The sequence below is a fragment of the Lipophrys pholis genome (assembly GCF_963383615.2).
Source record: "Lipophrys pholis genome assembly, chromosome: 4".
In the NCBI taxonomy this organism is placed as follows: domain Eukaryota; kingdom Metazoa; phylum Chordata; class Actinopteri; order Blenniiformes; family Blenniidae; genus Lipophrys; species Lipophrys pholis.
Window position 1 is genome coordinate 21,487,972 of NC_137637.1, and position 24,663 is coordinate 21,512,634.

General features: G+C 40.6%; 1 protein-coding gene across 1 annotated transcript; it reads left to right on the plus strand.

Moving 5' to 3' along the window:
- The first annotated feature begins 1,234 nt into the window (after window positions 1-1,234).
- erbb3a (erb-b2 receptor tyrosine kinase 3a) lies at window positions 1,235-23,653 on the plus strand. The gene is made up of 29 exons (XM_080462407.1): window positions 1,235-1,626; window positions 8,752-8,909; window positions 9,091-9,277; window positions 9,654-9,779; window positions 11,419-11,484; window positions 11,757-11,875; window positions 12,070-12,211; window positions 12,397-12,510; window positions 13,117-13,234; window positions 13,349-13,422; window positions 13,539-13,629; window positions 13,806-13,823; window positions 14,453-14,670; window positions 14,747-14,879; window positions 15,022-15,115; window positions 15,298-15,452; window positions 18,139-18,189; window positions 18,281-18,422; window positions 18,507-18,620; window positions 18,723-18,821; window positions 18,949-19,134; window positions 19,290-19,445; window positions 19,564-19,639; window positions 19,745-19,891; window positions 20,861-20,958; window positions 21,111-21,287; window positions 21,378-21,446; window positions 21,583-21,844; window positions 22,192-23,653. Exons 1-29 carry the CDS (start codon window positions 1,539-1,541, stop codon window positions 22,962-22,964), a joined length of 4,251 nt encoding a protein of 1,416 aa, XP_080318533.1. The 5' UTR covers window positions 1,235-1,538; the 3' UTR covers window positions 22,965-23,653.
- The last annotated feature ends 1,010 nt before the right edge of the window (window positions 23,654-24,663 follow it).

Sequence of the window (24,663 nt, forward strand, 5' to 3'; positions counted from 1 at the left end):
TCAATTCTCAATTTGATTCATTGCAGGTTTTTTTTTATTTTCTCCCCACAGCTACACGCTTAAATTACACCCAATACATGTAATGCTGTCCAGACTCTCTCTCTCTTTCTCTCTCATTCTTTCCTTTGAATTTGTTTTGGAAAATTTTTAAAAGTCTGCCAATTCTTAAATAAATATGCAATCACTTACAACATGTACTTGTGTTTTTTGTTTTTTTTTTATCTCACACTACTACAACAAGGCACCCGGTGGATCCACACGGTGCACAAGCTGCCTTTATTTACACTGAGCACCTGCCATACAAAATGTCTGTGCACGCCACTGAATATTAAGTTTTTGTCTCATATTGGTAGGAGAGACTGACAGCACGTCACCAAGCGGAGTACCGGCACTTTCTTTTTTCCACATAAAGCACTGTACACATCTAACCATCTGAGAACTGATCTGACATTATAGCTATAGGGTATGCATCCCCACATTACTGTAACTCTAGCTCATGGCATTATGAAAGACATACTTAGCAATATATATTTGATTAATACAGAAACAGTATTTGTCAAGTGTTATTTCTTTGGATTCACGAATGGGTGGGGAAAAAAATGAGAGTCAGTATCAATTACTATTAGGTAATTATCCATTTTCAAACGAATACTTGTCTTGATTGTCTCATTGTGGATGCTTGTTTGGTCTTGTTGCTTCAGCGCTGTCAAGTGTCTTGAACTGCACAAAAGTGTTTTTTGAATAAAATGTGATTCGTTGATAAATACCTGAGGAATATAGCTCTTGGCAAGAATGTTTCGGGTTTGAATCCTGAATCTTTCTGTGCGGTGTTTGCATGTTCTCCCTGTGCGCGTGTGTGTGTGTGTGTGTGTGTGTGTGTGTGTGTGTGTGTGTGTGTGTGTGTGTGTGTGTGTGTGTGTGTGTGTGTGTGTGTACTGCGTTTTTCAACCTCGGCTTGTGGGTCACACTCCGACACACACGTCTCCAGCCATCGGGGGACATAAAACATGCTGAGGGAAACATAAGAGAACCAGTGCCCGGGGGAAAACATGCAGATTTATTTAAAGAGCAAAATTGTTGTTCTCATATAAACAGAGGTGTTTTCAAGGTGTCTGCCGTGCGGCTGCAGGCAGCAAGGTCCGCCCATATAAATCAGTGTGAGTCCGACAGGCGCTCCTGCAGCTGATTGGCTGCGCGCGGCGCTCCAAATCACTGCGCACTACTCCTTCCTCTCACTCACACCCGAGCGGGCGGTTTGGAAAGTCGCGGGTCAGATAGATGTCAAGGATATGAAACACAAGCATACGTTGCTCTACACGGTGGATTTACCTTTATTAAGTGGAGAAAAAACGAAGCAGAGGAAAAAGAAAACGCTGGGTAATCTGGATTAATCCAACTTCATTTAACTGCTTCGGAGGGACGGTCGCGGATGGAGATGACCTGGGACATTTATGTACGATAAAAAGGACGGATTTCTTCTTTTCAAAATGTCTAAAATATATGTTTGAAACGTCAACGGACTGTTTATTTGAACGAGGATGACTGTGCTCACGAGGAAGGTGCTGCAGGTGCTGTGCGTCCTGCTGCCGTGTGCTCTCCAACTCTGCTGCGCTGAGACGCAAGAAGGTGGGTGTAGACACACACACACACACACACACACAGACACACACAAGCACACGCGTCTTGATGATTAACCAGAAACCTTTACGATGCAAGTGGACGAATGTCCCCGAACACCAGAGTTGGAGCAGTCGAAGCTGTGATAGGAGAAACACCTGTCCTCACAGAGCCGTGAGCCAGAACCTGTTCCGCACACGTACAACTTGTTTGCTCTGACTCACCTGCACCTCTCCCACGACTCTGTATGCTTTATCATGTGTGTCTCAATTGTTTCAAGGCTTTGCGACAGAGTAGCCGGACCTTTCGCCGCCTGCTTAATGACTGCAGATTCCGGGACATACTTACTTTATTTGAAATTATTTCTTACTTTTTTTTTTTTTTTTTTTATATTATTAAAATCTATATTCCCTCTCTATTTCCTTGAAGCTGAAGGTTGCAACCCGTTTTTTGACTCAATTGCATTCAGTGTAAAAAATTAGGTTAATGGAACCTTTTAAAAGGTGATAGAATCTGACTGCTTTTTATTATTGCTATTTTGCCTTGGTGGTATTTTAATAGTTTGATTTAATGTGAAACAACCAATTAATATACATACATATAATCATTCGCCCATACAGCAACTGCTATAAAATAAACACACTTGTAAGATGTAAGAGATCATTTATTTTCACTTACAAATAATCAGTCAATTATTTATTATGGGAAGTGGTTGATAATTAAATAAACAAAAGGTGGAAAGAAGAAGAAGAAACCTACCCATAATCAAACATTTGAATGTGCCATTTTTATGTCCTTCATTAAAATCACATAAAATTACTTTTAAAATGTCTTAAAGTATTGGCTAGTTTACTCTGGTCCTGGATCCAGAGCAGCATGAAAGTACTTCACTCAATTACAGTATGCTACTTTGAGAGTGAATGCTGTTTCATGCCACCGTGGTTGTTGTTGTTATGATTTTTGAGGCAGTGAGATGCTTTGGTTCAAATATTTGGGAGACTATGTGAACTTCGCTCTTGTGATCTTGTTGTTGCCACCTGGCTGCAGGTGAATCAGTGGCAGTGAGTCAGAAAAACATGAAGGAGAGAGGATTGGCGCACACCTTGTCACAGAAAGGCTTGTTTGTTCAGTCGATTCTTTGTGTCGGGTCAGTTTGGCGATACTAAAATAAATTAAACTGAAAGTCTCTCATGAACTTCAGAGGTGTTCTTTGATGTGCGATGTGCTCACCCACCTTTGCGATGCATATCCTTTAATAGGTATTAGAATAATGTTGTTGTCTGTCGGCAATGTTCTTTGTGTCCTTCTTTTTGTTCAACTTCAAAGAAAATTGTCTTTTTGTGTTTGTGCCGCACTACTAAAATGTTGTGTAGCACAAGGCTCTCCAGGCAAATATATTACACAATTCCAATAAAGACAAACAACACATGCATTGTCAAAACCAAAGTGTTGTATGAGAACACTTTGCTATATCGCTACACAATAAACAGTCCAAGTGAGATAGAGCATTTTATTTTCATGTCTGAGATTTTAAATATGTGATGCGTTGCTTTTGCTTTTGCTTTTGCCTCATGTGGCTTCAGAGTTTAACCTGGAAAACAAAACAAAAATGGGTGATACTACTTTTTGATTATCGACTCTGTACTTTTACAGGTGGGACCTTACAAAACAACTCATGTCAAATAGCGGAATAAGCCGTCACTCCTGCTGACAAACTATGTGTCAGCTTCAGTGTGCTTAATAAAGTTTCTTGCGGCCGTCTTAGACACACAGAGTCCCAGGTCATCTGTACTCAGCCTCTGCCCGTGAACCCGCAAGTGAAATGAAGTAGTCATGCTATCGTGTGTGTGTGTGTGTGTGTGTGTGTGTGTGTGTGTGTGTGTGTGTGTGTGTGTGTGTGTGTGTGTGTGTGTGTGTGTGTGTGTGTGTGTGTGTGTGTGTGTGTGTGTGTGTGTGTGTGTGTGTGTGTGTGTGTGTGTGTGTGTGTGTGTGTGTGTGTGTGTGTGTGTGTGTGTGTGTGTGTGTGTGTGTGTGTGTGTGTGTGTGTGTGTGTGTGTGTGTGTGTGTGTGTGTGTGTGTGTGTGTGTGTGTGTGTGTGTGTGTGTGTGTGTGTGCACGCTCACTTCTGAGGTATGCTATAATCTGTGGCCAACCTGTGCCAAGTTTCTGTTTACTTCAGTCATTGCCTCAGCTGCATTATTGAGCTTGTTTACCTCCTCCTCCGTGAACTTTGCTCGCTTGTCTCTTTTTTGTGTGTGTTTATTGAAACGTCAGTAACACAACCAAACCTGATCGGTCTTGTGTTGTCATCATGGATTAGGTTATGCTTTCACACTGGGGACAATGTCACCTCAGTGAAGTGAGCGCATGTGCAGCGTGACATTGCGCTGACTGGAATGAGTAGGAAGGAGTACGTACTGTCGTATCGGGCAAAACAAGAGAGACATACATTGAGTCACTACAGATGAAAAAAAAAGTCTGTAGGCTTGTCTTGGTGCACTACAACATTTGCTGGGCGCTCTTTGAAAATAGGGCCATTGTGTTCATGCGTGTGAGTATTGACTCTAAACTCTACGCCCCATTCCTTTTTTTTTTTTCTTCTTCTAAATCATCCATCTGTCAACACTGAAAGTAGTCCTTTGACAGAGAAAACCCACTCAGCCTGTGGAGATTTTTTGCCTCCGCAGCTCCTCTATGGTTGACATACCATCCACTGACATACTGTCCTGCAAGTAGAAAATCCAGTTTGTCTCCCTCGCTCCATTGGGGGACACACTTCTGCTGTGCACATACTCAACATAGTTTGTGAAAAGGTGTTGAACATATAACACCTGCTGAGGTGTTTCTAGCGTTCCTCAACACTTCATTCCAACAGTATTCAACAGCTCATGTTTTCCACTGATAGCAGAAATCTGCTTCAAGGATTTGAATAAGGTGGGGTAGATAAAGAGCTTCACCGCCAAGCTGCTTATTAGTGCATATAATTTCAATTAACTGGGTATTAATTGTGCTAAAGTTTCTAAAGGCTCATTTAGGGAAATTATCACAGCTCTTTATGATGCCAGTGAGACCCTTGCACTGAACAAAGGAGGTAATCTCATACGCATACTAAGTAAGAGATGATTACATACACGATGCAAAAGTAATTTTAATTTCCGATTTAATATTTGAAGAGTTTATATGAACACGTATGTTTGCACTGATTAATGAATATATTAGGAAAAACAAAGTTCGTAATTGTACAAAGTAGTTTTTCTGCGTCTCAATCACAACTAATTGATTCTCCTTTATAACAGATTTTTATCTTAAGTTAAAAACCCCATGTCATCCACTTGAAGTAGCACCACTCATTCAATAGCTGTTCTTTTCAGTTGTGTAGTGCTCTTGGTACAGTGTAAAATCATAATTAGGAGCTTTTTCTTCAAAACAAGGAAGTTATTTGTGTTTGCAGGGTAGTAGAAATTACAGAGTTCATGGTGAAAAAAGGACAGACCGTAAATGCTGTGAGAACACAGATACAAGTGATTCAACTATTTATAAACGACGCGCTACACTCTCACTTGGTAACTACAAATATGAACAACTCAGATGTGAGAATAATGCACAAATTGTTTCTCTCAATCTGCAAGCGTTGCGTGAATGTACCAATTGACCCTTTTTACGGAACAGAAGCCTTTCAGCTCATTTCCTCCATAGTCTGTAACACAGGATTCTCTGTCAAAATATTTTGATCCCTCAAGCCGAGAAAACACTGATCACATAATCAGGGTTATTCTGTCAGACTTGGGGGAAAAAAAAGTCCTTTCACAGCCTCAGAGGACATTTAACAACTGTTTTCACAGGCTAATAGTGACTCCTCAATGAGTAATCTCATATGAGACGTCTGTGGAACCAAGGCACTGCTCAACCAAATCACAATAAAAAATGCCTTATACTATTGCTGATGTTTATCCATTCAGACAAGTGGGTTGTCTATTTAGATATTAAAGTATTACCTCTGAGTTGTAATTGTGTTTATTAGAATATATTATTTCTAAAGAGGTTGCCAACTTTCTTTCCAGAAAAACGGTTTCGGCTTGTCCTGGAAATTCACAGACGTCACAATTATGAGTAAGATCTGGTGTCTGGAAAGCGAGTCATCTGTATAATAAACAAATTCCTTTCAGCTGTTTTATTGTGGCAGTGACAGTATTTTCAAAAAGATGTACCTAAAAAAAAAAAAAAATCATAACACCTGCGTGGTTTAACATCAGAGAAAAGTGTGTTGTTGTTGTTCTCCTTGTTTTATTTGAGTGAGCGAGTCACTTTTGGCACAGCGTCAGTGCCTGTGAACTCATTGTCCCCTGAGAATCAGTAAGATCAGCCTTCTCAGGACTCCACGGACTGAAGGCATGCTCTTTGCAGCATTGCCACAGACACAGAGACTCCATATATTCAGAGGATAGTGCAATGATTTACCTTTATCTCATAGAGACTTACACAAACCACAACAAATGCAACCAGGAACCAGCCTCCCATAACTTAGGTTTAAGACTCGCACTTGTATGCGACTACACTACAAAGTGTGAGTCTTATCACCAGAACATGACTTGGAAAGGACTCACAGCCACACACTTTGTGCTTTGACCTCCCTGCTGTGGCTTTGCTGTGAGGTTAATAATCTGAAGGTTTTTATGCCCTTGTTGATCACGTTGTTTGGCTGACTTCTCCTGTCAACGCTCTGACTTTAATGGCTACTCTGATGTGGATGGGGTGTTTTCGACTGTTCGAACGGGTCAATAGTCACACAACAAAATAAAGAGGCTTTTCTGGTATATATCTGCTCAATTCACTAAATATCAGCACTTTAAGAAATATCCAATAGTACAATATAGTAATGTTTCTAGGTTAATATCCAAGATTACAGCCAGCTATCTAATACAATGTTCAAGTTTATAGTATTTCCATTTCAAAAATTGTGTTTCAAGGTGGTGTTAATCATATGCATGTTGGTCAACACATTAACATTCATGACAATGGGATAATAGCGGAAACAACTCCTAATATCTAAGATAAGGTATTTAATAATTAAGCTAAATTAATGCAGTGGATCACACTGTACAAGGTATCGAATGACCTGGCTGGTGAGTGATTAATAAAGGTCAACAGAATCATTTGTGTTCATAGAAGTAAACCTGTGAATACTTGAGACTCCATGTGTTCACTCTTCAGGACAGTAGTTGTCAAGAGGTAAGAGAAGCGCTGGCAGGTTTGAGCTCCACTGCTGACAGGTTAGTCCCTGAGCAATGCCCCTGACCCTCTCTGCAGCCCGCACTGCTCCTGGCATGAGTATAGGTCAACTGTGAGTAGAATGGGGTGAAGAAATACAATGAGAATTTACTGCCAAATACAGACAGTAAATGATCTGGATGTGTGACTGCCTTCTTACAAGCCATGATGTTACCTCCCCACTATATTTTATATTAGAGTTTTTTTACACAGAAAGAACCATGTACAACCTTATCACAATGCAACAGTCCTATAAACATAGGTGAAAATTTAGAGTTTGGGAAAAATGGGGACATCTGTGATGTCTGACGTCACAAATGTTCTTTCCAATCCGATACCAAGTAAAATCACAGATGCTGATACTTTGAATAAAAGTGTGTACGTGTTGAAAGGCCACAAATGTGCCGACACAAATGTACCGCTTTTTAATGGCAATATGTATACATAACTTGATATAACTTTACTGATCATGTTTGTCATTCGAAGTGGATCAAAATAAAAATGCCTGAGGGTGGAGGAGAAGTACAGGAGTGCAATCGGGGTCGGGAGATCCAGCAATCTATAATTCTTTACATATAAGAATTAAATAAATGTTTTAAAGAATAGTTTTACTTTACGTTGTAAATTACATTTTTGGAATAAATGGTAACACAGTAATCAGCTTTAATCAGATACAAAATAGTTGTGGCTATTAAAAGTGTCGGGTGGCTCACAAGTAGATAGATGGCTCACAAACAAATAATTAAAAAGCAAAAGACCACCATCTTCTCCTTTAGCTCTTTTTATATGTTTGTAGAGCCTGTTTGCACTTCACTCAGCTAAAGACAGCCAGGGGTTAATGTGCGTCTTTTCAGTTTAGTGTCCATTTCATCTATAAAGTGATGAATTAGATTGAATTCAGGGAAATAGTGTTTTTAAAATAACTGAAGAGGCCTGAACAATGACTAACAAATCAGCATCACAGCAAAGATATGCGGACGGTGTACTACAGACACTTGCAACAGTACCAGATTTTCAGATAATATTCAAATGTTAATATTGTAGTCGACACTCATGTTCAATTCTTTGGCCTGTTTTCACTCTGCTGTTCCTCTGCTGTCTGGCATTTGAATAGCAAAGCAGCCCTCAAAGTGACACTGAATGGCTGTACTCCCACAGACCATAAACAAGCCCCTGTATGTTTATTGGTGAGAGAGACATGCCCTGTACACAATCCTCAGTTTGTGTGAAACTGTTACAGTACAATCATTCATACTCATTGACCCCAACACAGCAGCACACATGTAGTCTTTGTCAACACTTACGATGTTTGCTCATTAATAATACATTACAATTCTGAGTACAATTAGCAGTATATCTATTAGTTCCTTTTGTAGCATTTAACTATCTGAGCCAAATACTGCAGGTACACACTACTTTACCCAAAATGAATATGAATACGCGGGTCAGAAGTTCCTTTTATTTTTTTTTAAAGCACGATGGCTGGGTCCACTAGTGCAGCAGCTATCGGAACACAAATTACATGAAAATACAATGAAATCAAACCAAGTTAGATTCTGCCATTGCCATCTTTCACTGGAGTAGCTGCACTATTAAAAGCATCTTTTAGATTTTTTTTTTCGAAATTATTATATTTTCTCTTATTTTGATAAGTCTCAACAAATGAACAATAAATGCTTTCTCATTCTTATCTAATTCGGTTTTTATATCTATGAAAGATGGTAACCATGCAGCATGCTGGTAATGCTCCTGAAACACAGTTATTGGCCTGGTTTTCCATATGCGATCTTTTATTGTTAGTTTTCACAAATCCAATGTAGTGAAAATAACGACACTAACAATAACCTGCTTCTCCATTTCTTTCAGTGGTTGTTTGCTCTGGGACCAAGAACTCTCTGAGCACAACAGGAAGTTCAGAGATTCAGTACAATCTGATGAAGAAACTCTACACGGGCTGTGACATTGTGATGGGAAACCTTGAGATCACCATGATGACGCACACCAGAGACTTCAGCTTCTTGCAGGTGAGCCTGCGAATATTTCAATAATACAGCTGCGGTGTGTGAGTTACCAAATATTTGTTTGAAAACAATAAAATGTGTTACCAAGACGAGACAAAGTTGTGAATTAACATGATATGATCACTATGACAAACAAGAAACAAAAGATTCAAGCCGATTTTATTGTGATTTTTAATCCCTGCAGTCCATTAAGGAGGTGACCGGATACATCCTGTTTGCTGTCAACGAGTTCAGTCGCCTCCCGCTTGACAACTTGCGGATCATCCGAGGCTCTACGCTGTACGAAGACCAATTCGCCTTGGCTGTGATGGTCAACTATCACAAAGATGGACAATATGGCTTAGAGGAGCTGGGCCTGACACACCTGACAGGTACGCAGGAAGTCGTTCAGTTGGAGTGGGGAGTTTGTTTAAAGTGTGGGAGGCAGCTACGGCGCAGATAAGCACTCAAGGTTGGATGCGGCACTTGTTACTGTTGAATCTCTCACACCCACACACCGCAGCCACTCCTTCAGAATTACTGGTCGTCGGAGCGCCGCGTCGTGCGTACTCGCACTGATGTGAAGTCCCTGGAATGTCTCAACCGCTCAACTGCCAGTGTAACCTGAGATATGGCACATTAGACGCCTGTTTGTATGTGGCGTAGTAAACAGCGAATGGAAAGGCCTGATGGGATGAGTCATGGGCCTGTTTGGGCTCGTGTTGCTAACTGTCCCTCCCCATTTAAATGCATGTTTGCCATCCACAGAGATACTGGAGGGAGGGGTCAAGATTATCCAGAATAACTACCTGAGCTACGCCCCGCAGGTGAATTGGCTGGACATCGTGAAGGATGAAACAGCCCAGATTGTGATCGAGGGCAACGGGCCTGAAAGTGAGTGCAAAGGATGATAGTTGGATCACTCAATATCAACCTTAATGACATTTCGTTATGCCTGCCAATAAATCCGACAAATCCAAGGGTGATGAATTTTAAATTTGTACATCTTTGCACATATTTTCTTATCTATTTTGCTTCAACAGAGGGATTGAAAGAGCTCATTATGTTAATTCTTTAGTGAAGGAAACCTCATGACAAAGAAAAAAAAAAAAGACTTCTTCAGATTGTCTTTCTAGGATGTCCTAACACTGTGCAAACAGTTACATTGCTGTAGGCCTACGTGTTACCTGAGCTGTTAGCACTGTGAAGGTCAGTGTGATAACTGATTTACTTATTAGGTTCAGCTGAACTTAGCTGGAAGCAAAGTAGTGGTGCACGTGTTATTTTGGTGTGTTTGAGTTAATCAGTTATTAGTGAAGCCTGGCGATTTCTAAACTCGCTCCAGGGTTACAAGGTTACTATTTTCAGCAGTCATGACAATAACACCTCTTCTTCACCATTTGAAAAATAAGTGCTACTTATAAATTGAGACTCTCAAGTGAGATCATGCTGACTGCAGCAGACAGTGGATAACAAGTTAAACCAAAGCTCATCCAGAAACACATAAGTCACAGGTGTTGTGGCGGCTTCACTAATGCTAAAGCGACAGCGACTGTGACTGTGACTTCTCTACTGCTACTCCAGTAGTTGGAAATGTGTTATTAATGTCAAAACAGCTCTCAGTTACTAAAGCGTTAGGGACAAAAGTAGTGACGTTATAGTCACACCTTACTTCATAACATGTTATTCCCAAAACTGCTCAATAGAGAGGAACTGCAAGGGCCAGTTTTGTGTCTTTAGTTCTGTTTCAATCAGTTCAACACGTCTAAATCACCAAAAAGAAACCTCCTCCGAGCCCATTGTGTTGAAGTAGATGGATGATTTTGGTTACAAAACCGTTGACCACACATGCCCACAAAAATGAACGAACAAGTTCAACAAGTCTTCAAAATTTGTTCCAAGCACTTAGAGGTGTGAAGACACAAGACTTGAACTTCTTATTTCGTCCATTTAAATTGATCGTGTTTGTGTGTAAACGTCTAGCGCAGCTCACTGTGACGAAGGAATGGAATTTGTTTCCTCCAACTCTGAAACCTCATCAGACTGTGATTCACTTGGCAAAGTTGTTTCTCTCCCAACACACCCCACCTTTCTTGTCCTGACCTTTGTCATTAGGCAAGACACCAAAGTCTCTACTGACACTGTGCATGCAACTTAGATGGCGGATGATTAGTGCGAGGATGGATTAATAATTAACTTCGGCCAATCATTTGATGGCGTTTAGACACAAAAGACTGTGGATTTAGTCTTTTTACCTCTTCCACAGATGTCACTTCAATAACTCTGCTCTACCTTGAAAAAGAGGTTTTGTCTCAAGGGGTCTTCCTGGAAAAATAAAGATGAATGGAAACAGTCAATCTTTGTACAACTGCAGCAAATAAAACCAAGATCATCCAAACAATTTCTCAGCAGATTTTCATGTTTGAGTTTGATCCAGGCTTGAAAATAAGTTGATCCTTACCTTTGATTCTAAATGTTTGTTTTTATCTGTTACAAAGTGCAACGATAAGATCATTGACCTTTACTCCCGCAGAGCCTTGTGACGAAGCGTGCGGAAAACTGCAATGCTGGGGTCCAGGAAGTAACGCATGCCAGATCTGTGAGTGACATTCAAAACTTCAGTTTAACTTTAATCTCTTTATTTTCCCCACATCAGCTCAGTTCAGTAATGCTGCGTTTGTCCCGGGGCGTTTTAAAGATGCTTCAGCGATGAGTCATGGGTTCTGCGACATGTGTCGATTTGCAAAAACATTTTTTAGTCACACTTTGAATCAGACATTATTATATTTAATGTGATCAATTGTTTTACATCTAATACAAGACCTTTTTCCTGCTGCAGCATATTGCTAAGTGAACTGAACTCTTTTCCAGTGACAAAGACGGTGTGCGCCCCTCAGTGTAATGGCCGCTGCTTTGGGAGAAACCCGAGCGAGTGTTGTCATAGTGAGTGTGCGGGAGGCTGCACTGGACCCCTGGATACTGACTGCTTTGTGAGTCTGAAGCTTCGGCTTGACTTTTACATTGTGACATTCTTCAAAAGAAAAGAAGCATACTTAAAAAAAAATAACAATTGAATTTTTAGTATCTTTCTACTTATCAGCTCACTAGCTTATACTCATACAGACGGCAAAAAGTCACGAGTTGGTTTTTGCAATTTCAATGTGCTTTGCTTTCCGTTTGACAGGCCTGCAGGAAGTTCAACAACTCGGGCTCTTGTCTGCCGCAGTGTCCTCAGCCTCTGATTTACAACAAACATGCATTCAAAATGGAGCCCAACCCCAACGCCAAGTACCAGTATGGCTCTATTTGTGTGGCCCAATGCCCAAGTGAGTGTCCACACATGCTCCCTTATATCCACATTTTCATACAGAGTCAGAGTTCGTCTACTGTTGCTGCCCAGCTCTGTGTGAATACGCGTGTTGCCTTTTGCTTTTCATGAAGCTGTTACACAAATCTAGACACTGATATGCTGCATTATACTCATTCACTTGGTTTTCTTTTTGATTAAAAGCAAACTTTTTGGTGGACGGCAGCTCGTGTGTGAGCAGCTGCCCACCTGATAAAACCGAGGTGGAGAAGAACGGAGTGAAGATATGTGAGCCCTGTGGAGGCCTCTGTCCAAAAGGTATTTCAGCCTGTTTAATCTTCACAGGTTTGGTCATTATAAACTGCATTCAGATTTTTTTTCCCCCGATGCTTAATTGAATTCTGTTTCATTACAATTGTGGCACAGCTGTCTCATGGCTTTGAAAATGACCATAAAAAGTACAGGAAAACAGCAAATCCTACACCCTCAATCACAAAGAGGGAAACTCCCCTTTAACAGCAGAACCAGATTCAGAGGTCATGAACATCAGCCTGACAGCTTGGGATTAGAGGACGATAACTAGAGGGAAAAAAACATGACAGGTCGCATTCAGTGAACATAAATCAGCATACTGTGGGCTGATCCAACTGACAATGAAGATGCTTTAGCTCCACAGTCAAATAAATCCACTTGAAATGGCGAAAATGAAGAGATTCCCTCTTCCATTGTTATTTTGTGTAGCTTGAACTTCTGATGGATAAATAAAACTACCTAATTAAGGTGTTGATTATATGTTGAGTCCGGTGGTATAGTGTTCATATATAGTGCATATATTGGTTCAATTTGTTGTTTTTTTGCAGCTTTGCCCAGTTTGTCAACTCATTTGTTCTTTTTTTTTGTTGTTTTTTTCCATCTTCCTCCAAGATTGCCGTGGCACAGGCGGTCAAAAGAGGCAAACAGTTGACGCCGGGAACATCGACAGCTTCATAAATTGCACGACGATCCAGGGCAGTCTGCACTTCCTGGTGACGGGGATTGAGGGGTAAACAAGTCCTACAAATAGTCTTAGTTTTAATAACATATATAAAAGGGCTTATGAGTGGTATTTCCTTCTTGGTGCAAGCCTTCATGAATATCTCTTTTCCCCCCCACTTAGTGATTCTTACAACAACATACCACCTCTTGATCCAGAAAAACTAAAAATCTTCAACACTGTGCGAGAAATCACAGGTGAGTGAGTGTGTTTGGGAGTTACATTTCAACAGTCTTTCAGTTCCTTTCATTTCTTAATGCCACCTCACTGTGTTCACACTCAAGCGACTGAAATGCAGTGTCTCCATTTTCAGACATCCTCAGTATCCAGTCATGGCCTAAAAACTTGTCAGACCTGTCAGTCTTCTCCAACCTCCAAACAATTCAAGGCAGAACGCTTTACAGGTGAGCATTTGTTTTTGGTTTTGTCTCCTCCTTTGTCCCTACTAGTGTTTTTCCAGTTGACCATGTTGTTGTGTCTCTCATTGCAAACGAAAACATTTTGTGACATTTATCTGATTGTTTTTTTTTTTCTTGTATCTCTTTATTTCTTTATGATATGTCAATGGCACTTTGTTTAGAGGCGTGAGCTCTAAAAGGTATGGTTTACATTTCATGTGCTCATGTCTATCTTGTCCTCTGCAACCTTTCCATTTAAAATGGTTGGTGGTGGGTACATCTTCTTTAACAAATCTCAATAATAATCTTGCATGCTTTTGGAAGGGGGGATGATTTGGGGGAATTGGTGTTTCTGATTGTAGTATATGGGAGCAAAGAGTTCAAAATGTAATCATGAGTAATCGCTTATCTCTAGTTGAAGTTATTTTAGAGATATTTTATACTAAAATAACTGGGTTCATATAGTCACACTGGTTCCACAAGTTGTGCAATTTGGCGCAATTCTCAAAACATAACGCCAAAAAACAGTGGCAACGTTGGTTTATGTTTGTGGGTTTATCAATTCTGAAGAAACCTGGGACACTTTTGGAAGCTTTTTAAATAGTCCACCGATTGGACTTTACCATTGTGTTTCAAAATATTGACAAGAAATTGCTTCAAGACATGTTTTTTTTTACTTGAAAAAGCTGATATGATCACCCAGAAACAAAATATTAGATTCCGTCTAAGCAGCTTTATAATGAATCATTGAGTTGCCAATAATCACTTTATTTAAATTAAATGTGTTCAATTGTAGTTTTTAACATTTATTCTATTCTTGCGGTTTTAGGGGCTACTCTCTGCTGGTGATGAAGATCAAATCTCTCACTTCCCTGGGTTTACGCTCACTGCGAAAGATAAGCGATGGAGGCGTGTACGTCACGGGAAACAAGAACCTCTGCTTCCATGACACTGTCAACTGGACACGTATCTTAAGCAGCAGCTCCCGTCCGCAGAAACGCCAGAAGCACATCGATATCAGAGAAAATCGGCCTTTTGAAGAATGTGGTGAGTGAGACAATATTATTGATATTGTTGATGTTAAAACTAAGCGTGGAAATAATTCCTAGTTTGTTGTTTGTAGTTGGTGAGGGCCATGTGTGCGACCCCCTGTGCTCCTCTGATGGCTGTTGGGGTCCTGGACCAAATCAGTGCGTTTCCTGTGAGAAGTACAGCAGGGGAGGGACGTGTGTGTCGGACTGCATGTTCCTGTCTGGGTCAGTCTTCATAGAAAAACATATACCGTATTATCCATGATAAGTGGAATGTCTGCTACACGACTATTATGCGTGTGTGTGTGTGCGTGCACGTGTGTTTTTACTATCTGCTCAAGAATGAACTTTCTGCTCTGAATATTAGGGAGAGGAGGGAGTTTGCGACTCAGTCAGGGGAGTGTATGGCCTGTCATCCTGAGTGTAAGGTCCAGGAGGGGAAGGAGACCTGCACAGGCCCGGTAAGAATATTCCCTGTAACTATCTTTTTTCCAAGCTGTCATGCCAAGACGACAACAGCTGCTGTTACAGTGTGTCATCAACTCGACTGTCCACCATGTTGCATGTTTATTTGAAACACTGAATCATTGTTGGTTGTTTTATTCATTGCCCATCAGCTAAACTGTCCATTTTTACTCTCCAGGGAGCAGATCAGTGTGTCGCATGTGCTAACCAGCAGGATGGTCCACACTGCGTCTCCTCGTGTCCCGAGGGTGTAATGGGAGGGGAGGGAGTCATCTTTAAATACCCCAATAAGCAGGGCCACTGTGAACCATGCCACATCAACTGCACCAAAGGGTGAGCAAAAAGTAGAAAACTGATGTCAAGCACAAACATGTTTTCCTCTTGATTGACCTTATTTTCCGCCAAAACTAGGGCGCCGCCATATTGCATCATTTTGGCTCATGAATTCTGGCAGAAGTACCATTGTGTTGTCCTGTCGCATCACACATCGTGTCTGTGCTTAATAGGGTAGAGTGCCGTTTACCACTTACATTACGGAGCAATCACGGGAGGGTTTTTGCTTTGCGTGGACCGGTGGTTTCGTGGCAAACCAGCTAGTTGTGTGTAGCATTACATGTTCGGAGGGGATTTCATAACAACTGGATACAGAGGAGCGAGCAGCTGAAACTTCGATGTTCTGAACATGAAGTGCAGAGGCAGGAATGTTGTGGAGCAGCCTGCGACCTGCAGATTTGTGCAGCCCCGAGAAGCCTTCGAAGCAATATGATCTCTGATGTAGAAGATGTGCAACACACCTTAGCAGCACAGTCTTACTCATCTGTCCAAATGTCTTGTAAGCTCATGATTGTAGTGAAGAATAACAAGTTTGCAAAGATTTTATCCCTTCATATAATGTGAATTGAATGGCGAAAAATCTTCTTGGGATGCAAAGGATGTGCTTTTTTTTTTAAAATTATTTACAAGTGAACAATAACGATCATACATTGGTCAATATTTCAGAATACAGAGATTATTAACTCAAGTAGCTGCACTAACAATTTAAAATAATAAAGGTTTTCCTCAAAATGGCTGTGAAGAGCAACTAAATAACATCACTCCTGTGTTGTCCCAAGCACTAAAATGAAACATGCATTTGATTATTCACAGCCAATGTCCGCTTTATTTATTTAGGAACTACTTACTTTCTGCAGTAGAATCAATTTAAATAACTTCTGAATCTACTTCAACACCATTTTCCATTTTATTCTTTACAAAGCTGCATGAATGTTGAGGGAAACTCATCTGACACCCAAAGGAGCATGTGCTTAAAATAAAAGGCTTTAAGTCTAAATAAAACAATTTACACTTCTGGTAGGTGCTGGTGCCATCATGGACACCATGTAGTGAGGATAAAGGGTGCTGAACAGCAATGGAAAAACTTTACTCTGTACACAGCTACATTGACGTTACACTTGTAGTTACATTTCAAATACAAAAACATATGATGTACTCATATTCCTCATAGTAATGTCACATTACCTACCACACACATCAATTCAAATTTCTTTTTTCAGTAAAGGATCAGGACACATCCAAACATTGGTAGTTATCAAAACTGCGTGATCCAACAAGCTTCTATAAAATTGAGGCTGCAAGACTTCCTCTAACTAGCAATGCAGGAACAGCCTGTGGTTTTCCAAAAATGGAAAAAGTAAGAAAAGAAGAAATCCACTCCAAATGCTCCAATACTCCAGGAGAAGACACCTCTCCACCTTTCTTCACTTCTAACCTGTTCTGTCCACTCCACCTTGGGTCAGGTGTACATGTAGTTCCACATTTAAACACTAGATAGAGCCCAAATATAAGTGTTGGGTCTAAGCTGCTCCTGCGCCGACTAACCTGATTAAGAATCTATTGCGCCTGTGTGTTTAGACACTCAGACAATGCAGTGGAGAAGCTCAGGGATGTTGCTGTTGAGTGGCTTCAGATTTATTGAATTATTATGGTTTATTTTAAAGTTAACCTCTGAAAAGCAAGTATTTAAGTTATAATATATGTCAACTTAAAGTACACTGGCTGATTCCATGTTAATATGTCATTTGACCCAAATTTAAGTTAACGCTACAGCCATAGTGTTTGGCTTTACCAATTTGTTTGCCTAGAGATGTTTTAGTCAAAATACATTAAGTTACCATTTGATCCAATTGATATATATTGTCATTTCATAGTGTAATTTATGTTAAAACAACGATGAATAAAATCTATAAAATGTTAAGAGTAATGGTAAAGCATTTTAGAGAAATAAGTTTACATAAAGACTAAAATGAATAAATAAGTTTATGGGTAAAATACATTGTTAAAAATGTTACATCAAAGTACATGATTTAATTTTACAATTGGAAATAGTTAAACATTTTAGGTTGAATATATTGAATGTTAAACAGCAGAAAATTCATTCATTTAATAAATAAATTATTTGAAATAGTAAAAAGCTCAGGTTGTTCATTCATTTAAAAACATTTGAATACAACAAATTTCTTCCTTTCTCCTTTTCATCCTTTTCTTTAAGGTTTTCAACCTGCTACAAAACTGAATAAACTTTTAAAAGCTGAGTTGGCCTCACGTCTTACTTGTGCTCCATCCATGTCCTTTCAGGCTGGGCAAGCGTTGTAGAAAATAAACTTGACAGCCTATAGCCTCCACAGATCCCTGGTTGCCTTGCAACACCCCCTCCGAGTTGTTAGTGCTCGCTGACCGGCTGGGACTCACGTCTGCCTTCAAAATGTTTAATCCTCCGCCTCTGTGTCAACACACGCCCCACCTTTCCACCATGTAGATACTGGTACATCTCTGTACTCTCTAAGTTTTTTCATAGTTTTTGTGTGTTCTCACTTTAAAATACTTGTCGCAGTGCTGTTAGTTATGTTTTATTGTAGTTTTATAGACAAGATAAAAACAGCGATCTGCCATTTACCAGAAGCTATTTGGTGGGCGGGGCGGAACAAGGTCGATACTGACTCTTTGTGTGTTCTGTGTTCAGCTGCACAGGTCCAGGAATTGATGACTGCATTAGCTCTCGCTACATTTCTGGGTACGTTTTCCTGCCAGTCTGACACTTGTTGTATGATTTAAGCGTTTTGAATCAACATTAAACGCAGACACCTTTCATCTCCCATCATTAGGCAAGCGACTACAGCCATTGTACTGGGAGTGATCGCCCTCATCTTCGGCTCGTTCTCCATCTTCATCCTGACTGTGCTGTACCGCAGAGGTCTCGCCATTCGTCGTAAACGAGCAATGAGGAGATATATGGAGAGTGGAGCGGTCAGTCTGGATCCATATTTTAACTGTTGGTATTTTAACTGTTTAGTGTCTGTCCTTTCTAACACTTCTGTGCTGTTCCAACAGAGTTTTGAGCCACTGGAAGAGAAGGGTGCTAAAGTCCATGCTCGGATCTTGAAGCCGTCAGAACTGCGTAAAATCAAGATGCTGGGAAACGGAGTGTTTGGAACGGTCCATAAGGTATTTGTCAATGTGATCATTTCCTTCACAGCCCTCCTCTTGCATAATTGATTTACATTTACTAAATTATGACTCTATCTCCCGGGTGTTTGTAATTCACAGGGTGTTTGGATTCCCGAAGGAGATACGGTGAAGCTTCCCGTGGCGATAAAAACAATACATGATCGCACTGGTCGACAGACTTTTTGTGAGCTGACAGATGTAAGAAAACATGACTCAAAATTGTGTTCGTCGATGACTGTGGTCGGATTAACAAGTTTTTGAAGCTCAAAATATAGAATTTGCAGGGTTGAGACTAAATTAATTCTACAATAATTTAACCCCACAGCACATGATGGCAATAGGGTCGTTGAATCACATCAACGTGATGCGGATGCTGGGTGTTTGTCCTGGCGAAAGCCTGCAGCTCGTAACCCAACTCAGCAATCACGGATCGTTGCTCGAGCACGTCAAGAAGAACAAACACAAGCTTAGCCCACAGAGGATGCTCAACTGGTGTGTTCAGATTGCCAAGGTAAAGAGCCAACATGATTAATTTCATTCTCTGTCTCCAGACAAACTTCTTTTTCTTTCTTTCTTTTTTTCTTTACATGGATGAAAATGTTTTTATTGTTTGAGCCGTTTCCTTGAAAATTCAAACACTTGAAGTCTGTCGCCCTCTGCTGTCAGGGTATGAATTACCTGGAAGAGAACAGGATGGTCCATAGGAACCTGGCTGCAAGAAATGTGCTCCTGAACAATAATTTCACCGCCCAGATTTCAGACTACGGCATTGCAGATCTGCTCTACCCTGATGACAAGAAATATTTTAATAATGAGGTCAAGGTTGGTATTGATCATTGATGAACAAAGATTATACGAGATCAACACGGTGTTTAACCATTTGGCACATGATGACTACATTTTTATATTCAATGACGACTCGTTTCAATTCTGTTCTCAGACCCCAATCAAGTGGATGGCCTTGGAAAGCATATTGTTTCGCAGATACACACATCAGAGTGATGTCTGGAGTTATGGTGAGTTTGAATGCAGTTGATTCTGATTGTCTATGAATAGAAAAGTCACAGTGCAAATATATAATTTAAGGTGTTGCCTTCATTTAATTTCTTTCTATTACTCAGGTGTGACAATATGGGAAATGATGTCATATGGTGCAGAGCCGTATACGTCCATGCGTCCACAGGAGGTTCCTGATTTGTTGGAAAAGGGAGAGCGTCTGTCCCAGCCTCAGATTTGCACCATTGACGTCTACATGGTGATGGTGAAGTGTGAGTACTTCACTGTACAGTAGATCCTTTTGGCTTTTGCAGTAGCCTGGCAATTTACAGTAGATTTTCTTGAGTTACGGTTCAAAAGATGGCGACTCTTGTGTTTTTGGACCACCACTTCAGCTCAGTGTTACAATAGTCAACAAAAGTTAGAAGTACTGAAAGGACACTTTTAAAGAATACTCGTGACTTTCAGAAGATAAATGCCACAGATCTTCACTACTATCACTATCTTATATATTCAGTGCTCTTTGGTATGCTCACAATTGAAGAATCAAAGTAACATAAGCACTTCAAAAGACATTTCACGAATCTCTTATTTTATGTGAAAACTTAAGTCTTCATAATCAATGCCATGTGTGGGATAGTCTTCCTCCTTTTACATTAGAAACATTCGTTGTCTCTATCACAGATATCACATTCAGCTTCCATCTGTGGTTAAATCTCTTTTCTTATATCAGTTGTAAAGTCCTGATAGATCAGAAAATTCTTGTTTCTTTTCGTTACTGTCCAATCCATTTTATTTGAAATTGGTCTTGATGTTGAAAGTTTGCAAAATGTTAATAAAGTTCTTCTTAAATACAAACGGACAAATTGAAATTACAAATTTGCTCTCAAATAAGCCAAATGTACAGGAGTGCAAATGTGAGTAGGAAACGTAATTAAATTCTCAAGTACTGTTATTTGATAAAGTTTTTAACTATCTTAAATCAAAAATCAGTTATTCAGAAATGATGTTTGTCATTATTTTTGACATCTGATGGATTTAAATTTAAGCACACTAAGAATCTGGACTGTCTGATTAGCACTCATCCTCTTAATAGCAATTTAACATGGTTTCATTTGCATTTGGTGTGTTTTAATGGTGTCACTTATGTGTATCTACATTTAAATGTATCTGTCATGCGTATACTTACAGCTCCACTGATTTTCGTGGGTAAACTGTGTCTTTGGTTCTTTATTGTACAGGTTGGATGATAGATGAGAACGTCCGTCCAACTTTTAAGGAGCTGGCCAATGAATTCACCAGAATGGCCAGAGACCCACCTCGATACCTGGTGATCAAAGTAAGACAGGCCCTGCTCTAACCGTACCATTCAACACCAGACGTGGTTTTCTTCCGTTTCCACTCTGAATGGAAATATTCTGCTCATCATGAATGTACATTTGGCGGGTACAAGCTGTATGAGCTAATCTGTGTCTTGTCATTGTCTGCCAGGAGGACTGTTGCCAACAGGACTTGGATGAAGTTGCACAGCGAAGTGGAGATCACCTGGATGACCTGGATGATTTAGATATTGAACTTGTTGACAAGGTGGCAGATGAGGAGAGGACACCGGTCCCCCAATACCTGTCCAGAAGTCTCGTGCGCCTCTCTAGAGTGGACACCCACAGAGTATGGGACCATATACTGTCTCAGATAAAGCTTTTGTCTGGAAAGAATTTTCTTCTAATGGAATATCCCTTATTCTTTTGTTTTTTAAAGGCTGTTCCTAATCCATCAAGTGGTGGTGGTTATCTACCTATGACCCCTGGAGTTGACAACACAGCACAGGTACCGAAAATAGCCAGTTGTAGGATTAACCTACTTTAAATTTCAAAGTTGGATATTTTCTTTGAGATGACAATGAATTTTGAGAGTTAATCCAAGCCTGTTGTCCACGGTTCCCCGCGGTTTGTTCCATGTATAGATGACGTGGCAGTCGCGTTCTCGGCTAGACTCCGCCCGCACTCTGTCTGAGAGCTCAGAGGGCTGTGGCACCGCCGGAGAGCTTGAACTGAGTGAGGACTTCTCTCTGGCTGGGAGCCTAAAACGAAGACGTCATCGAGAGGACAGTGCTTATATGTCGCAGAGGGACAGTCTGTCAGGTGGTCCCCCAGAGACTCCTTCACCAGAGATTGAAGAAGAGGACCAGAACGGATATGTGCTCCCTGGGGGCAGTCCAGAGAGAGGTAATTTTCCACGGCACCAGCAGTTATTGCTTGCTATTGAAAATATGAGTAAGCGTGTTGTTCAGTAGAAAAAGTGGCAATGTTGATTTAAAAATTTTTTATTAATTTGTGGATCCACTCCATAGTTTTGAACACATCCATAATTAGATAGCTTCTTCCTGGTCCCATCATACACTCTTCCATTTAAAAAAGAAGGCTAGTCATTTTGTGTAGTGATTGTGGAAATTTGCTGACAAGCAACAATCTGGACGGGATGCATAACCTCTCAAAACAAACAACCAAACAAAAAATTGTTTTCCTATTTGTTCCTACGTTGCTTTTAGCGGTTTTTTTTTTTCTTTCCCCAGAAACTCTGCTTCATGCATCCCGTGCTGCACCTGGTAGGATAGGCAAGTCTCGTTCCTCCAGCCTCTTGGACGATCCAGATGATGAAGAATACGAGTATATGAACAAGCGGATCTGTGTCACGCCGATGTCCAGCAGACAAAACAGCTACTGCCCGAAGCCAAACAAGAAACGGACTTCCTCTGTCTCGTCCCAAACAACAGCCAGCTCATGGGATACCACATTGTCTGTGGAGGTCCGGGGAGGGCTCACAAGGAGCAAAGACAACTCTGATTCGGAGCAACAGGGATCCAATGATGTTGAATATGAATACATGGACATCAGAGGCAATGAAAGAGAGGACAGCCCTCCAGCACATGATCCTCCTCCTCCTCCTCCTCCTCCAATTTCCTCAAAGATGAGAGGGGCGGGGGAACGGGTTGACGAGGATGAATATGTGGAGGACAGTAATTATCATTACACCAACAGACAGCCGAAGCTGCGCCAAGCTCTTCGAGACCAGAGGGAGCTAAAGATACAGGGGAAAGAGGGTGAGGCATACGAGTATGAGGACATGGACTACTTTGCAGCGCAGCTGCCTGAAGACCCAGCGGTTTACCAGAACATGCATTTCGAGGGAGCCGTAGGGGGCACCGAGGCACATCAGTCTGGGATTGACCCCCATGTAAGAGTGCGAGCTGGAGTTGGGAAACCTGATGCTCATGACAGATCGTTTGACAATCCAGGCTACTGGCACAGCAGGATGTTCCTGGATGCCAAAGCAGTGCCAACATGAAGAACTTTTTATATCTTAAAGACACAATCATGAAGGACCTGAAATAAAAGGCCAGTTATTAATGTACCCTATGACAATGTTACAATGTTTTTTTTAAGGAATTTCTTTTTTTTAATAGGCTTTCATTAAATATTTAGGCCTATGTTTGGAGCATTTCCCCAATTTATAGCAGGAAATAAGAGATGACAAGCTATCATTCCTCAGTTTACATTATAAAAGAACAAACATGTTTTAAGAAGAAATGCAGCTCTTTAGGATTTGTTTTTTTATATGTTTTGTGACCTTCTTAATATCATACATGTAACATTTTCTAGATAATGTTTTTGGGGAAAAATAAGAATTGCTACTATGCAGCCTTTCATTTAAACTTGGGATATGTCGATAATTAAATGTCTTGGGAAATGTTTTCTATTAGAGATTAAAATGTTGTATTAAAATAAATTTTACTACTTTTCCTTTTCATCCATATGTCCATTTCTTGTGAAATGTATAGCTTGTTAGAGTAATCATTACCTTTTTGTCTGTAGCAGCGTTCCTTGTTTAAGAATCAGCTGCAGATCATACCGGCTTTCCCGTTACAGCACGAATGGTATATTGACGTATCCTACTTACTGGACTAATCCTAATCTTTGTCCATCATATTAAATTCATGAAAATTAAATGTTTCAAAAGCTATTGAAAGGAAATGTACTGGGAGCAACATGTCTGATTAATTCAAGCTTTTTTCCTTTATACCCCCACCCAAAAAACCCCCACAAAACTGCCACCATCTACACTTGCATTTCTCAAACAGGGATTCCGATCTTACGGGGGCTGAGGCTTTGTTCGCTTTGAGGTTGTCAAAATCAGATTAAGAACATTAAGAGGAAAAAATCATAACCTTCCCCACTCTGGAGCAAAACTGTCCTGCTTTTGTGTGTTGGTGAGTGTGCCTGCAAGTGTTTGGCTTCACTGTCATATTTGAGCAAATCGGCAACATGAGCGGATGCACAGCTTCTCTTATGCTGCTTCCACATTGAAACGGATCATCTTAAGACATTATTGTAAGTCTGTAGTAAGGGCGTAAGTCTGTATTGCACTGGCGTGTGGGATGTTTTACACTGATTGCTCTCCCTGATTCCAATCACTTCACAAGTAAAGGGAAATAGTCCTCCTATGCATCTTAATGGTTAATTTTTGCAGAATTGTCAACACAAATTTCCTGCTCCTTGTGGCCGTGTTTCTCTTCACAGGGTGTTGTGGCATGACTGAACTCAGTTGACATTTCCTGTGTCTGTTCTTCACGCTGCTGCCAAGCATCATCTGATCAGCGGCCAACCATGGAGGTCAATCGTCTCTGCCCCTGCCCCTGTATCAGACAGGCACTGTTCCGCAGATGCAAGTTAAGATGGACTAGTGGGCAAACAGTGTTACAGCCAACCTGGGAACCACTTACATAGGACAGGGCCTATAGGATATTTTTCTTTGGATGGCTGTCATCTGGGATTGATTGTCTTGGTGGATATTGTGCCATTAAATTCATTGAAATATTTCAGCCCCATTTAAAAAAAATATATATATATTTTTAAATGACTGTAACGCTTCATTGTCCTTTTTATGCTAAATTAATGTTACCTTTATTTCAAACATGTTGAGAGACCTGGGTCCATTAGGGTCCTGCTTTTTGGCGCGCTGTAGTCTTCGTGACGTGCACTGCGTC